Here is a 14,957-nt window from a genome sequence, read left to right on the forward strand (position 1 = left end):
CTTTAGAATAGTGTTTCAAGTCCTGATGAATGTCAGGGAGGCACAGCCTCAGGGTCAAACCACTGCTAAAGTCACTAGTTGATGTTGAGATCACACCAATGAAAACATTTTTCTATGCTAACTGCTCCATAATACACTTTCTCACTTGTTACATGCAACTTCCCTGCATAAAGGACTTTCAGCATGCACCAAAGAGGTACTTTGATAAGCATCCCAATACACAATAGGATCCCTTCCAGAAAGTTTGAAATGAATGTGTTTGAGCCAGCAAGAATAAGCAATTAAACTTTTATTCATGATCATTTACATATGACTAAAAATGTTCACCACAAAATGCAAACTTTTAGTTATCTTGTATTTAGCAGTGAAAATAGTCATCTCTTCATAGTAAAGCACCAAGGAGCACATCATAGAACAGTCAGAAACAGATTCCATGTTTTCCCCCCTCACAATGTACAATGACAAAAGGTGAAGATTTTATAAAAGTCTAAAAGTTCCAGAAAAAATTTAGTCACCTGAGTGCTTGGCAGGAACAGTATTATTTCATAGCAGTTACCTTTTTCTGCCCTTTTTTTTTTTTTTTGCAAAAAACAGCTACTCTTCACAAAACTGAGACAGACATAATTGAGCCAAACATTGGGTTTCATGTATCACCTGAAATTTTCAATGTGAGCCAAGACAAGAGAACAGTTTGCTAGTAGCAGCATCTACAACAACTATAAGAGAAGATGTCAAGAGGAAAGGGGAAAAAAAGTCAGCTCATTATAGCCTGATTGGTAGGGACCAATCACTTATGGGCACCAGTACCTACTACTCCAACTCTGCTTTTTTCTTTATTACATTTAATTAGCATTTCATTCAAACATACTACATTTAAGACAACATAATTTTTAAGTTAATTGAAGTTGTGTACATGGACAAATACATGTACACAGTTTTGGTAGTCATTTAAAGCTGTAAAATTTATAAGTAATGGGGTCCATAGGACTCTCTTTACAGGTTAAAGAGAAACAGAATCAGAGTGTTACATACAAACCAATATTCTAACACAGAAACCCATACAGTAATCAAATAATTCATTGGAGAATAAAATTGTTATACAAAAAGAAATGCTGCCTCTTTATCCCTTCAGAACAGCAAATAAGAAGGCAACATTAAGAAAAGTGCACAGCAGAAAAGAATTGTTCAGTTTTCTGAAAAAGTTGAATTTTTCTTCAGACATCAGGCTTTTGTCTGGGAACATACTGGGTTAGGATTGCTTATATTCTCTCCCAGATCAGTCTCTTCTTGCATTAGTTCTCTGTAAGGTGCTTACTCCGACATGTAGGAACGATACATCAGGGCCACAATAATTGCTGCTATTGCCGGGATCACCCAGTTGGACCATGAACTAGAAGGAAGTTTTTGAAACAGAAGTTTAGGAAGCGACAACCAACAAGTTTAAAAAGTCATTATTTAAAGAAGTCCTTTCTCCCCACTCCAACAAATATTTCAAAGTTAGGGCAACAGAACACCTGGGCTGGCCAGTAATACCCTAGTCAAGTAAAAAAGCTTGTACCATTATAGTTTATACTAGACCTTACCAGTTGCTTACTAGAGAAGAGTAAGACTGCAGACAGGTTTAAAGTCATGGCGTGCTGCCCAAAACATCATTGATTCAAAAGCCATTTAAATAGCAGCATCAAATGACACTTTCAGGCACCCACGCTCCCCACCTAGAGAGGCATGGATGGAACAACTCCCTTGAGCTTTCAGCAACAGACAGTTGTCAGCAGCATGTACCTATAAAAGGTTTAATTCCTTAAAGTGGTATTCCAAAGTGGTCTCCCAGTTCTGACAGATTTTCCTCCTTACAGACAAACAATCCTCTTACTTCCCTTAGATGCAACAGTTACAACAAATTTTAAAGTGTTGTGTCCGTGTCAGTAAAAAAGTTAGCAATGGCATCATATACCTTCTATTCATCTGGTAGCCTCCAGAAATAAAGGCTTGTGCAACAGAAACCATTTGGTAGATACTGATACACATCAATGAGGGGAAAAAAAATTAGCTAGTAAGCTAACATGCTCATAGAGATGCCAACATGGCCTTTATGTAGAACAGAATTTTCATACACCATCTTCTGACAGCAGGTAGAAGCTGTTCAGCTTTCTAAGCTTCAGAAACATAAACATGAGGAACTTCAAGTTTGACTTCAGGTGTCATACTATACCTGGAATTGGACTGAGTAGTGGTAATAAGAGTTTCCTGGAAAGCAAAGCACAAAAAGATACTTACATTAGGCAGACACCCCTTCTCCATCTTAACTAGCTCCTCAATTTCTCAAAACTCATTAAGTGGGACTAATGTAAAAACAACTCAGTACATGGCATTGGGAAAGCATTTTCTCAGAATTCCTGTAACAGGCTATTGTATTAGAAGCTAGCAGCAGTTTCTGTAGTCAACACCACATCAGAACTTAAAAAAAATATGATCACAAGGAATTTTGCTGCAAGTTTTTCATGAAGTTATTTCTTATATCAAACCTACATACAGAAAGCTACTAATTAATAACCCTTGTGGATATAAAATTCAGTATTTTAGCATGGTATTTCAAACCCCGTAAGAATCAGTTACAGTTGTTTCTAATACTGATATGGACTTCTTGTTCAGTTTGCGTAGAAAAAGAAGCACTACAAGATCAAATCACAGCTGGGTACACACACACAATTTACATGAAGACTTAATTAGTTTGAATACTACTAAATGCACATGTCCCTAAGCGCACTTAAAAGATCTAAGCATTAAAACTGTACTTAAGTTTAGTGATACAAGGTCCATCATTCATAAATGAATTGCTTCAGTATCAGAATATTTGCAATTCATTTACAAAATGAAAGATTCCTAACATCCTCTCATAGGTTCAAACAGACTACAAGCACCCAAATCATCATAGATTTACCTGTGACAAATACCATGTTCACAAGAATAAGACTCGGTGATTACATCTACATGAGTTTTGTTAACCTACCTATGAAAAACTAGTCCCAAACCTGACAGCACAGCACAGCTTGCACCCACATTATCAAGGCTAACACCTTCCACAACAGGCTCCCCACATCCAGCACCAGGGGATGGTTCCCCACATACCAAGCCAGTAAGAGCAATACAGCCCAGGGCATCAAACCTGTTTTTAAACACTGTGCCACTGGACATGTACACTGAGGGTACTTTAAATACAGTGGAAGGACAAGAAGGACATTTGAAAGCACAAGGCCTCCTGACAGCTCCTCGAGAGCCACGGCACAGGGCCTAACCTGTCATGTTACCCACCCAGACTGCACAGTAAAGTGAAACTGTCTTATCAGCTGCACCCACATGTCCTGCTGGAGGAAAGTGCTCCAGCTTCCTTCTGGAATCACAGAACACACGCATGTCAGTGTAGATAATTATGAGCAGCACTAAAACAAGGGAATAAACCAGATAGGAGTGTAGTAAAAAGTCATTTGGATACATCTTAACTCCCAATGGACCACGCTTTGGCCAAACTCAGAATAAGTACTTCAGTTTATTAAGTCCCTGTAAGCTTAATCGAGGGATTGTATACTGCAGCTTACACTGGGCTGTGTTTCTCGGTTGCATTTATGGCTGCTGCTCTTCCAACTTAAGTTTAAACTGTCCTGAATTTCAAAAGAAATCTGAATAGCAGATGTTATTCTTGGTGGGAAGAAGTTCTGAACTGCAGTAATGACTCTTAATGGTGGACTAGTTCCAGTCCTTAATTAATAATAAAATTCAGAATTGCTATATTGAACATTTTAGCATATATATTTAATTTTTTTCTTTCCTTTAACCTATTCATATTATAAGATCTTACAAAAGTGATTGTTTAAGATAATCTCTCATAAGATCCTACTCCACTTCATTTAAAAATAATCTTCAACTATTTCCTAAGCACACTGCTGTACTGTTAAGCCAGCCCCAAACAAGCATCCTCTAGACACACACAGCAGCGGCAGCTGTACACAGTAATCTCCGAAGCACGTGCTCCTTTTAAGGGGCATCTGAGTTTTTTGAGTTTGATAGTCCAGTGCCAACACAACTTCATTCTACTAGAGACAGGAGAAAAAAACCCTATAAAGTATGTGCAATGCTGCATTGACAGGACACTCAGCAAAATCTACCAAAACAGGAAGCAAACAGCATTTTCACCTTGAAAGGGTTCACAATTGCAAATCAACTGATATATAATACAGCAATCAAATGCCTCTACATTCTCCATCTGCTACTGTTACCAATATATTGTTCAGCATCACATTTTTTCCCTACAAACACTTATTCATTTAATCCACTCTGTTAATAAATGGATATTTTTTTCTTAAACTAAATATTAGAAAACCATTGACTGATTCTAGAGTCATGTTTCTGCTATGGTGTAATGCCTCACACTTAGTAACCTCTTGGTTCAAAACCACACAAATTTAAAAAAACCCGAACAGCTAACAGGAAGAATAATTCCAAGTCAGATCAACAGATTTAGGAGATTTATGACCTGAAACACCACTTAAATCAAGCTGAATTATTTTTGCCTCTGGGGATATACCATTTACAGGTGGACACTACCCCTCCTAATGCCCAGAAGAAACCACTGCATTTCAAGAAACGCACTTACTGTTGGTTTCTGAAGCTTCCCTCTATCATCCTGCAGGAAAACAAGAAAACAACATTCAGACGGAGTCCCAAGTCATTAAAAAAACCTATACACCACTAAATTCAGTTTGCAATTTATTCTGTTAATGTGTACCTATTTTTACCTAGGACACAGACTCGCAAAAAGTAGATGTCAGTGTATGATTTTGAGCTACACAAGATCACTTCCTTAAATAATAACTTCCCAGTACAATAAAGAAGGGAAACCTGAGTCTCCAACATATTTCATTGTTTCTCATGTCCATGGTTTTGTATTTACTGATGTACTGTATTTTCTAAGATTATTCACTGTCTCTGAACAGTACATAACCTTAGCTTATATACTGATTGCAGTTGTATCGGTTTACTTCAGCCTAGTCTACTCATTTTAATCGGGCAAAGTCACCTAAATAGTTTTGGTCCAACATCCAGTGAAAATGTCCCAAATTCGAAAACTCATGTTTTACTTGAACAGTCACATTCATTACAAAAAAGCTCAACAGTATATTTTCTTGACAGTACTGTATTTGTACATTGAACTATCAAGCTGTTTGTTTCATATCCAATGAAAGCACACTTGTCCAACAAGGAAGAACCAAAGACATAGCCATGTTAAGAACAACTTCACTGGCATCAGCTGCCATTTGAAATAGAAGACAAGCCTGCAAGGTTAAAAATGTGCATGAGGGATTAATTATTTAGTATTAGAAGCTACACTATTAATATTTATCATGAGAGGACCCAAGACAAACAAGGTCAGGAATCCTACTCTGAAACATGCTACTCAAGACAGTGATGTTTATCCCAAATGTAAGACAAAACAGAAGAGGAAAAGAGAAGAGGCAGGAACAGGCAGTGAAGTAGAGCAGATTGGCGCGAGCAGCCTAAATCTCTAACAAGTGGTTTTTAAACATTAAGATGCAGGAGAGCTTAAATAGGGTTTATCTGAAGGAAGTCAAGGCATCAGCTCTGTAGCTAGAAATAAATCCTTTAAAACGTGAGGCAACAGGAAGACGTTTGTTAAAAGTACAGAAAATGATAAGGACAGTGAAGAAGTGACAGATGATCCAGTGGGAAGAGATCATAAAGAACCCTGACAACTATGAGTAGGGAACACTGATACAGCTCAAAACAGGGAGAGCCAGACAAGGGGGGAGACAGTATCAAACCAGAAGTAAACTGCTGTTGTCTAAACATACATATGAAGAGCCAGGATTATACTTTTAGATCCAGATGGAAGCCTGGCATATGTATTTACAATGATGAAAGCAGCTGTTAGCAATCACTTTGCATATTGACAAAGAAAAGGTCTAGACATTCTGACATAGGACCTTCAGGGGTTATTAAGTCTCATAGAGCTCACAGGGTACACTAGAAGTGGCATGATTCTGTATTCATCTTATTCAAGAACTATGCTGTAAAATATTTCAAAGCAGCAAACTTTCAAGTGTGACCATCCTGACGCTACACTCATCAAATCTCTTCACATTGCAGGGTGTACAATCTATCTGCAGCCTAGGTCTACCCTTACACAGCTGCAGGGCTAGCATCTAACCAGTGTAGCAGCCCTCCTTTATTCTGAAGTGAATTACAGAGAAGTAACTAGATGCAAAGACACTACAGCAGGGGTCCCCAAACTATGGCCCGCGGGCTGGAGATGGCCACCCAGGGTCCCCAATCTGGCCCCGGTACTTACAGAACCCCCCTACCCCTCCCCCTCCACTGGCGGTTAGGGAGGGAAACCAAGCAGCCGCAGATGGCTGCCTGCCACTTCATCTGTGTGCCGGCCCCCTGCTTAAAAAGTTTGAGGACCCCTGCTCTACAGTAACAGCAAGTACTGGTACTCTCATACTCACCGGATGAAGTTCCCCAACAATAAAGGTTTCTGACAGTTTTCTTGCATCTGTAGAATGGCCAACATCTTCAAAGTTCTCAGTAGCATCTCCCCCAGCTTGCTCCCTAAGGACCTCTTCACCACCTGGGTGCTGTAATTTAATGAGTTTGAATTTGTTACTAAAAGCCACTCCACACTCTAAAAACGTAAATTCTTCATTTCTACATTTCTAAAAATAAAGTTTCCTTGCAAAATCAGCTGCTAGACTTCTAAAAGCAAACATGACTCTCTGTTCAACTAGAGAGCTTTATGTACTCTCTGAAGCCAAAACCAAGGAAACTAAGTTTGTACTCCTAGAGACTAAAGCATTTAGAACATTATGGGAATCAGTCACTCTTATTAGCCCCACTGTTACCTAAAGATACAGTCCATGTTCTCATTTCTGCAAGAAATTTACATTTTTACCCAAATGCTTTCTATAACAAAAGGATAAAGGCAAAAAAGTTTAAGTTGCAGCAAGAATATTCCAGGTAGATCTAACTAAAAAAGCTATTAATAAGAGCAACCAAGCACTAAAACAAGTTGGCAAGGGAGCGTGCAGAATCTCCAGCCTTTGAGGTTGCCTGCACAAGGCACTAAGGAACCTGAACTTAGTTCCAATTTGAGCTGGGGGGGGTCACACCAGATAATCATACAATAATTTCTTTTGGAAAGGACCCTTAAAGGTTATTTAGTAAGACACTACGTATGAGCTTTCAGTTGTGCTTAAACAGTTACAAGTCACTAGAAAAGCAATTTGGTTTTAGCAGACTAAGGAAACCCAGAACTACATTGCTGATAAAAACCTCACAATGTAAACAAGCTGTCTCCCAGTATATCCTAATGCCTCAACCCATCACCACTCCCTTAACAGAAATCCCTGTTCTCCATTGACTTTTATTCCTCCCCAGGATGCCCTTTTGGGACTGTATGCAGTTCCACATCTTCATCTATCAAATAACTCTGTACATACTGCAAGATATATCACATGTTCTAGTTCAGAATTTTTCCAGCTTCAACTTACTCTTCCATACAACAGGTAAGTAACATGCCATAAAAATTCACCACTCAACTTTTAAGTAGGAAACTACTACATAAACACCAGGAATGATTAGGTAAGCAAGTTGAAAACATTTTAGTACTACTGCCTTGGATTAAGGTGACCATGAAGTAAGTTCTAACACTTTACCAGTGACAGAAGAAATAAGTCTTTGGAGCCTCAATTCTGTTCTTAATGTTTCTGACTACAGCATCTGAAGTTACAAAAATAGGAAAAAATTCTACTATTTAGGGTCAACTTGCCTGGAACATAGCGGAACGGAAAGGGTATGCTTAGACAGTATATTAAAGAAATGGCATAAACATTTAGGTTAGTTTAGGGAATTCAGGTTTGCATTTACTTCAAATCCACCATACTAATCTCCCATCAATCCTTCTCTTCCAAAAAAATAAGACTTGTTCATATGGATCAGGAAGACACTATTACTACCAGTTTCCAGCAGTACCAGAACTCCAAAACTAGAATCTTTGCATTAAAGGCAGTTATTTTAATAGATTAAGAAAGTTGCTTTAAAAAAAAAAGAAACAAAAAAGAACACTTTTTTTTTTTTTAAAGAGCCAAGATATCACAGCTACAAGGGTAAGGGATCCCTACAATGACTAAGCAAAAGCAAGATTAAGCAATTGATAAAAAAGACTAGGCACAGCAACTGAGCCAAAAAAAGGTTAAAAGGGTACATGCAGAGTTAAGATTACGCAAGCAGATGTGCAAATATGGCATGCTCACAGAAATCCTGCCCTTGAATGCATTCTGATAAGTATTCAACTGGACAAAAGTTGAAGGCTCACACAAGTTCAGTGCCTTGAAATATACAGCACATCTAAGAAGCTGAACGTGGGTCTAACAGGGTCTCCCAGATATGCCACAACTAAGTCCTCTAATTCCTTCAGCAGCATGGGGTTTTGGGAGGTTGTGTTTGTTTTTTAGTATCATGCTAAAGAATTGTGCTGCCCAAAATAGACTATATATACCCTCTTCTGCAGAAAGAGCTGCAAAACATGCTTAACGAAGACTACATCAACAAGTAGCAAAAGGCACCACAGTTAAACTACCCACAAAGCACCAGTAGCATGAGCAGCATATAGGCACACACTCATGCATTGCAATGAAACCAAACCCTACTCCTACAAGTAGTTAAAACACCAGCTGCTCCAGCAAGTTGTCAAGATCATGTAGTCTGCACTAGTTCCTCCAAAAACTTCACCAACCATCTAAATGGATATCTACTAGTATAACTGCATCTACATTAAAACTACTTCACAGAGTACTTAAACTACTCTCAGGTTGCTGGTTACAGAACATACACTAATTTGTTCCCAAATCCCTCCCTTGTGCCACTACAAAGCAACCCTGTAGCTACACGGTCAGCTTTTTTTCTCTGTAGAATTAGGTTTTGAGCTAATTAGTAACTTATCCCTCTGTCTACAAACCCATAATATTAGTGTCAACAAAGTGACTATGACAAACCCCCTTATCACACATGACAGGAAAGGGAAAAGCCACCCAGACCTCTGCCACCACAACTGGAAAACCGGTAGTATTTTTTCCTCATGACAGCAAGACTAAGGTCGAGAGAATCACACGGAGTTCCCAATCTAAGCCATCTAGCAGATGATGTTGCTACTAACCTACTAGACAAAGTACTTGAAAACTATAAACACTTTCCTTTTACATGGCACCTCTGCTTAAAGATGCAAAGTTACATTATAGTTGTTTGCAGAGGGCTTGTAATACAAGCAATTAATGAAAAGACTTCACCTCCCCTAACGAAAGGGAGCAACTGTAATATCTCACAAAGGGCAAGAAATTACTTTCCTATCAAAAGCTGAGCATTTTCCATGGTTCGATGAGTTTCTCAAAAGGTTGTTTACACAGGGCCTTTGTTCACACTTCTGCCTGGTAAACAAAACTTGCTACCAGATTTTCTACTTTAATGAAAAGCCTCTGGATACACCCTGGAACTGGAAAGCTCCCAAGGCCTACAGAGACAGTGACTGCTAAACTGAAATCCTGCTGATACAAGTAACTGAAGTGTTTTTGCAGGTGAAGTTGTAGTTCAAGGGAAATGAAAAAGCTTTTACTGATAAACTAAGCTGGTCTAGCTCATCCCTAGGACATTCCCCATATAGAAGCATTGATATTTAAGTTACATACCTAACAGAAGTCTGCAGAGAGCCAGCACTAGTACATAGCATAGACTAATTCGTAACAGCGGCACATTGGAAAGTTTTAGATAAAGCAAATAAAGAGTTGAACTCATTGCTCTCATCACACACTTCTGACCCAGATTATTTCATCCTCAACACCTACCACCTCTTCTCCCCCTTGGTAGTGTCATGCAATTTTCTCAGTGTTCCCTAGTTTAAGACACTACTGAAGTGTAACTACCCTAATTCACAATTTCTGCTCCCTCCCACTTCTGGGAAAGTCAGATCTAAGGTCCGGTTTAACTTTGGGGTGATCAGCAAAGGCCTCCACCAGTGGCAGCCTTATAAATTCAAGTTTTGCTTTCTGCACTACAGGGAACAAGAACCAGAAAGGGGCAGCGAAGGAGCCAGAAACACCCAGAGAACCTCAGCTTCATTGTGATAGACTAATACTTGTTTGTTTTAAGGGTACTTTCATGTAGTCTGAAAAGAGCCCTCCAAATTACTTCTACCACCAATTCAAGTTAGAGGACAGAACTTCTGCACTCACGTAAAACTTGAGGAGCTTAGGAGAGTAGACCTCTTTATAAGAGTGTCTTTTTGAAAGCCATCATCAGGGTTTTTTTAGACAAAGGGCAAAAGAAATTTCCACTACCTGGGTGCTACTCACACTCAAACAGTTACAGCTTGCAGTGTCTTGCATAGAAGAGTGCTAAGAAGTGTTATCCTTCAAAGCATTTTCAAAGCCTCCTGCAAGGTTCATCAGAACTTAAGGAAGTAATAACACTGTTTTTAATCCTTAGATTGCAAAATTCTGCAATACAAATTCACATGGTCAGTTGACAGACTTCAAAATGTGCCAGTACCTGCACCTTTTCGTGTTAGCTATTTATTACTTTAAACAGAGAAAGTGCTATGATACTCCTCCACAATACTATCACACTGAACGAATGTAACTTATTGCCACATAGCGGAGAGAACTTTTTTCATTCTGACAAAAGTAAAACAGTATTTGTTTTTCTCCACTTTATTTGATCAGCGTTACAAAACAAATTTCGTGGGAGTTGTCCCTTTTGTTTAGAAAATAAGTTCATACTCTATTAAAAAACTCCTATGTTCACTGGCCATGAATGTTTTCACTAAATTTTGAGACCAGCAACAGTTGATGTAACCTAAACAAAAGCCTCTATTAGATTAATATTAAATACATACCATAGTTAGCTCCCAGGACAACATATTTCTCTCAGGCGGAGATGTTTCTATTCTTGCTTCTCTGCCTAGCTTAAGGGATCAAACAAGTTCCTACAAAAGCCATAGAGAGGACTCCCACTGCAATGGCAAGTAGATCGAGACACTGATCATTTAATTCTTGTTTTTATAGGCTCAGCTACTCTTGTTTAGCTCATTAGAATGATGTCAAAGCCTGACTAGTCAGATTGAACTATGAAGAAATATCATCAAGCATTACCAACATACTTAATCCATTAATTGACATTTAATATTATTTATACATGTAATTATCTGCAATGCAGATACAGCCATAAGATACTGCTGTGATTACAAGTGCATTTCTAGTAGCTATTTTCCCTTAAATTATGTAGGACCTGAAACTATGAAAAGGTTTCCCATATTTTCTGTATGGGTCCAACAGCCTTTGGATGAAAATGGTAGCATACAAGTTTCTGGTCTCAAGAATAGTCTGTCTTGCTAAGAGCTTTCATATACCACACTGCAGAAGCTGGTATCTCTTGATTCTTTCTCCTAGAGGATATACTTTGATACTCAAAGAAAATTCAGAAATACATAGTCAAGTTATAAAGTTTCCCTAAGATCTGCATTTAAAAATAAAAGTGCAGTGGCTGGAATCTTCACCTTCAGTAACCCCTAGGACAAGGTGCCAAAAGTACACAATCCTTTCCTTCTCCAGCACTTCATCTGTATTTCAAATTCTCTTAAGTCTTGCCCTTAGAAAACCAAGCTAAAGTGGTCACACTGTGCAATGCCTCCACTCCTGTTTAGCCTCACCACTCCCAACACATACACATCATCACCCCCCTGTCCACTTACTAGCTAACTTCAATGAAGTGTTCAGAGAGGATTATGGTTCCCCAAAACAAACAAGTTTCACTAAAATCTACAAGCTTTATGAAGAGACAACAGCTAGACAGAGGAAATACACCCTTTAAGCACTATAATGGAGTGAAAAGCAGCAGCATACTTTCACTTATTAGGTATGAGAGCATCCAGAGTGTCTTTAACACTGAAGCACTGTACAGTTTACAACTTCATAATCATTAAGAAACTATTTCCACAGGTTAAGGCATTGGCTGGAAAGATCGCTTGTTGAATTAAGAAATGAAACTGGTGAAGCCAGCCTCTGTTCCCAGTTCTTCGCTCCCTAGTAAACTGATACTTTTACCTGTTTACACTTGGAAAGAGCAGGAGTGAGATGATGCTTTAGCAGTGCATCCTCTTTAGTATTACTGGACTTACTTTAGTAGCCTACATTTAATTCTTGAAATATTTTAAGCTTTTCTACTCCTGCAAGAAGTAAAATCTAGTTTTAGCAACAATGCCATTGAAACAGCTAACTTAATATCCACTTCACTGAGAAGTGCTTACTGAAGGAATCAGCAAGAGGCTAGCTCCAATTCCTCCTGTCAGGTGTAAAAGTCTCAGGGTGTCTGACAGCATCGGAAGAATTAGCATATCACTTGATAAAGTAACTGGGTGTCAAAAGCACTCAAAAAGAAAAAAAAAAGCAAGGTAAGAAAGTGTCCTGTGAAATATTCTTCAATCCAAAGGTTCCATCCCAAAAGTCACCAACACAGTACACATGATGAGATATCCAAGAGTTTTCCTTAGGAGCTTCATTTAGATACTTTGTTGAAAATGTGTTGTGCAATCTCATTAATTTGAATAATCTCAGAATATGACCCAGAAATTTCAGCTCCCAAACCAGCCGTATTCTATTGAAAATTGTTTAGCATGAGGCTACAGTTTGACCCATATGTACCACAGTGTGCAAGACATCACACAGTTGTCCAAGAAACAACTATTTAACTCCTTACAGACAAACTGAATTCTTTTGATATGCTGCCGAATTGGCAACATTACCCTTAAGTCTGAAATGAAGATGTTCTTGAAGAAATCTGCACAACATAGTGCCTCTTAATATTTACCTATTTAATCACAAGTACTGAAGGAAGAGGCTGTCAGCTTGTCTGTGTAACTAATTACATCCACAAGCTCATTAGACCCTGGGTTTTGGTGGTTTTTCTGGTTTTTTTGTCAAGTGTGTTTTTCTTCTTGTGTTGTGTTAGGTTTGGGGGTTTTTTGGCCCCCATCCTGGAAGCGCTTCTACAATTCTGTATCAATCAAAACTGATCAAGTTTCCAAGAACAGCTACTTCAATTTCTCGGGCTGCATGAGAGAGTGCATTCTCCTCCAGGGCTTCTGTAATGAAATTGACCTTACCCTGACCACATAACCAAACAAATATTTCCGTAACTGCAGATAAGCCAGACCAGGGATAGGGCTAGATGAAAAAGAATTAAGGAAGAGTCAGTAGATCAGTTTTACAATGAAAAGCCAATTTGTGCTGGCACACAGCTTAAGAATGAAATATTACCTGTGTGAATGCTGCCTTTGAAATACTGCATGCCAACTTCTTATTTGCAAAACGCACAATTTGTACTTTGAAAGTCAAGTGTTTATTGCTACAAAAGTCAAGATAGGGCCAAAGAACTACTGAGGCTTGAATTGTGTCACATCTCTACCAATCTGTGCTATATTCTTAAAGAAACTAATGTAAGTCTACCATAACTTTTTAATTGGATGCTAGATATTTGCAGATTGGGAAGAACGGCCGCAAGGGAGAAAATTCAAAATATGGCTAATGAATCCTAGCTACGTTTAATACTAACAAAATCTGCCCCGTAGTTGCAACAGAAGAAGGTTTTAGTTCAGTAATGAAAACGCTTATTAGCCACGAGTATCACCGATTACATCAACTGCTAACCATCAGCCTGCGATCAAAACCATCGATCGTTAACCGTGGGGCGGGGGTAGCCAAAGCACAACAGCACAGGCAGGGCGCTCAGCCGGGCCGCTGCTCCCCCCTGCGCCCGGGCAGCGCCGTACGAGCGAAGCCCTGCGGGAGCCTCGGTCCCTGCAGCGGCAGCGAGGGCAGGGGCAGGCGGGGCGCGGCTGCAGCAGCAGGTCACACGCCGCCGGGGGGTGGCACACCCGGCCGCCTCCTGCCCCAGCGGCGGCCCCTGCCCCGCCGGCGCCGCAGCCGAGGCCCGGGGCCGCCACACGTCCGTGCCTGCAGAGCGCTACCGCGGGCCGGCCGAGGGCGGCACCCACAGCGCCCGCCCCCGCCCGGGGGAGGCCGACGAAAGCCCGCAAGGGGCTGCCCCCGGCCGCGGCGCGGGGAGCCCGCGGGGCCAGCCGGCGAGTCCGCACCACACCGCCGGGCTCGGGGCGCGCCGGTACCCGCAGCGTCCCGGCGGCATGGCGCGGGGCTTCCCCGCCCTCCCCGGGCACCCACCTCATCTAGAAACTTGGTGACATCGTAGATACGGTGGTGCAGGATGATCCAGGTGCTCTGGCTGTTGTTGTGCTTCTGCACCTCCTCCAGCCGGTAGTAGCGGCCGCGCCACGGCTCGTCCCCGGCCTCGCTGGAGCCCACCATGTCCCCCAGGCACGACACAGCACCGCCACCACCCGCAGCCGCGCCGGCTCCGCAACAGGCTGCAGCCCCGCTCCCACCGGCGCACGCCTACGGCAGCCGAGCCGCAAGCCTATCACCGCCCGCCACGGCCCCGCCTCCCCGCCCTCCCCCGGCTTCTCATTGGCGGAGCGGAATGCTTTTCAAAGACGGCGTCGGGCTGGCGGCCGGGAGAGAGGCACTCGTGTGCTCCGCCTCCTCCCCCCGTCGCGGGGTGGGAGGCGCCTTCCACATGACCCAGCGCCGGTCACGGGCCACAGCGGCAATGGGGGCAGTGGTGCCCGGGCAGCGACCCCGCCGTGTTCCTTTCGCGGCCGCCGCTGGAATCCGGCCCCGAGGTTCCCCCCCGCCCCGCCGGCAGTGGGCGAAGGGCGTTGCCGCGGGGGGCGGTGTGTGCTGTTGCCTTCGGCGGCAGTGAGCGGCGGGCCGCCTGGCAGCCAGCTGGCCGTTCAGTCGCGGCGTTGCTTACACCAAAAC

General features: G+C 41.5%; 1 protein-coding gene and 1 long non-coding RNA gene across 2 annotated transcripts; both read right to left on the reverse strand.

Moving 5' to 3' along the window:
• Positions 1-272: 272 nt before the first annotated feature.
• Positions 273-14,552, reverse strand: CYB5A (cytochrome b5 type A). The gene is made up of 5 exons (XM_080378330.1): positions 14,301-14,552; positions 6,525-6,653; positions 4,652-4,681; positions 2,213-2,247; positions 273-1,390 (listed from the first exon to the last, which is right to left on the reverse strand). The coding sequence occupies exons 1-5, from the start codon at positions 14,442-14,444 to the stop codon at positions 1,312-1,314; spliced, it is 417 nt and encodes a 138-aa protein (XP_080234456.1). The 5' UTR covers positions 14,445-14,552; the 3' UTR covers positions 273-1,311.
• LOC308060067 lies at positions 6,942-14,294 on the reverse strand. The gene is made up of 2 exons (XR_013926582.1): positions 7,942-14,294; positions 6,942-7,794 (listed from the first exon to the last, which is right to left on the reverse strand). It is a non-coding gene; the product is annotated as an uncharacterized lncRNA (long non-coding RNA).
• Positions 14,553-14,957: the final 405 nt, after the last annotated feature.

The sequence above is a fragment of the Falco punctatus genome, assembly GCF_963210335.1.
Source record: "Falco punctatus genome assembly, chromosome: 3".
Taxonomy (NCBI): Eukaryota; Metazoa; Chordata; class Aves; order Falconiformes; family Falconidae; genus Falco; species Falco punctatus.

Bases quoted from the DNA above. Each gene is read 5' to 3' on its own strand.
- CYB5A (XM_080378330.1), bottom strand. From the start codon at position 14,444: ATGGTGGGCTCCAGCGAGGCCGGGGACGAGCCGTGGCGCGGCCGCTAC. The intron at 4,682-6,524 runs GTGAGTATGAGA...GTTTTCCTGCAG, and splicing joins TTGTTGGGGAACTTCATCCG to GATGATAGAGGGAAGCTTCA. The intron at 1,391-2,212 runs GTATAGTATGAC...ACTTCCTTCTAG, and splicing joins ACTACTCAGTCCAATTCCAG to TTCATGGTCCAACTGGGTGA.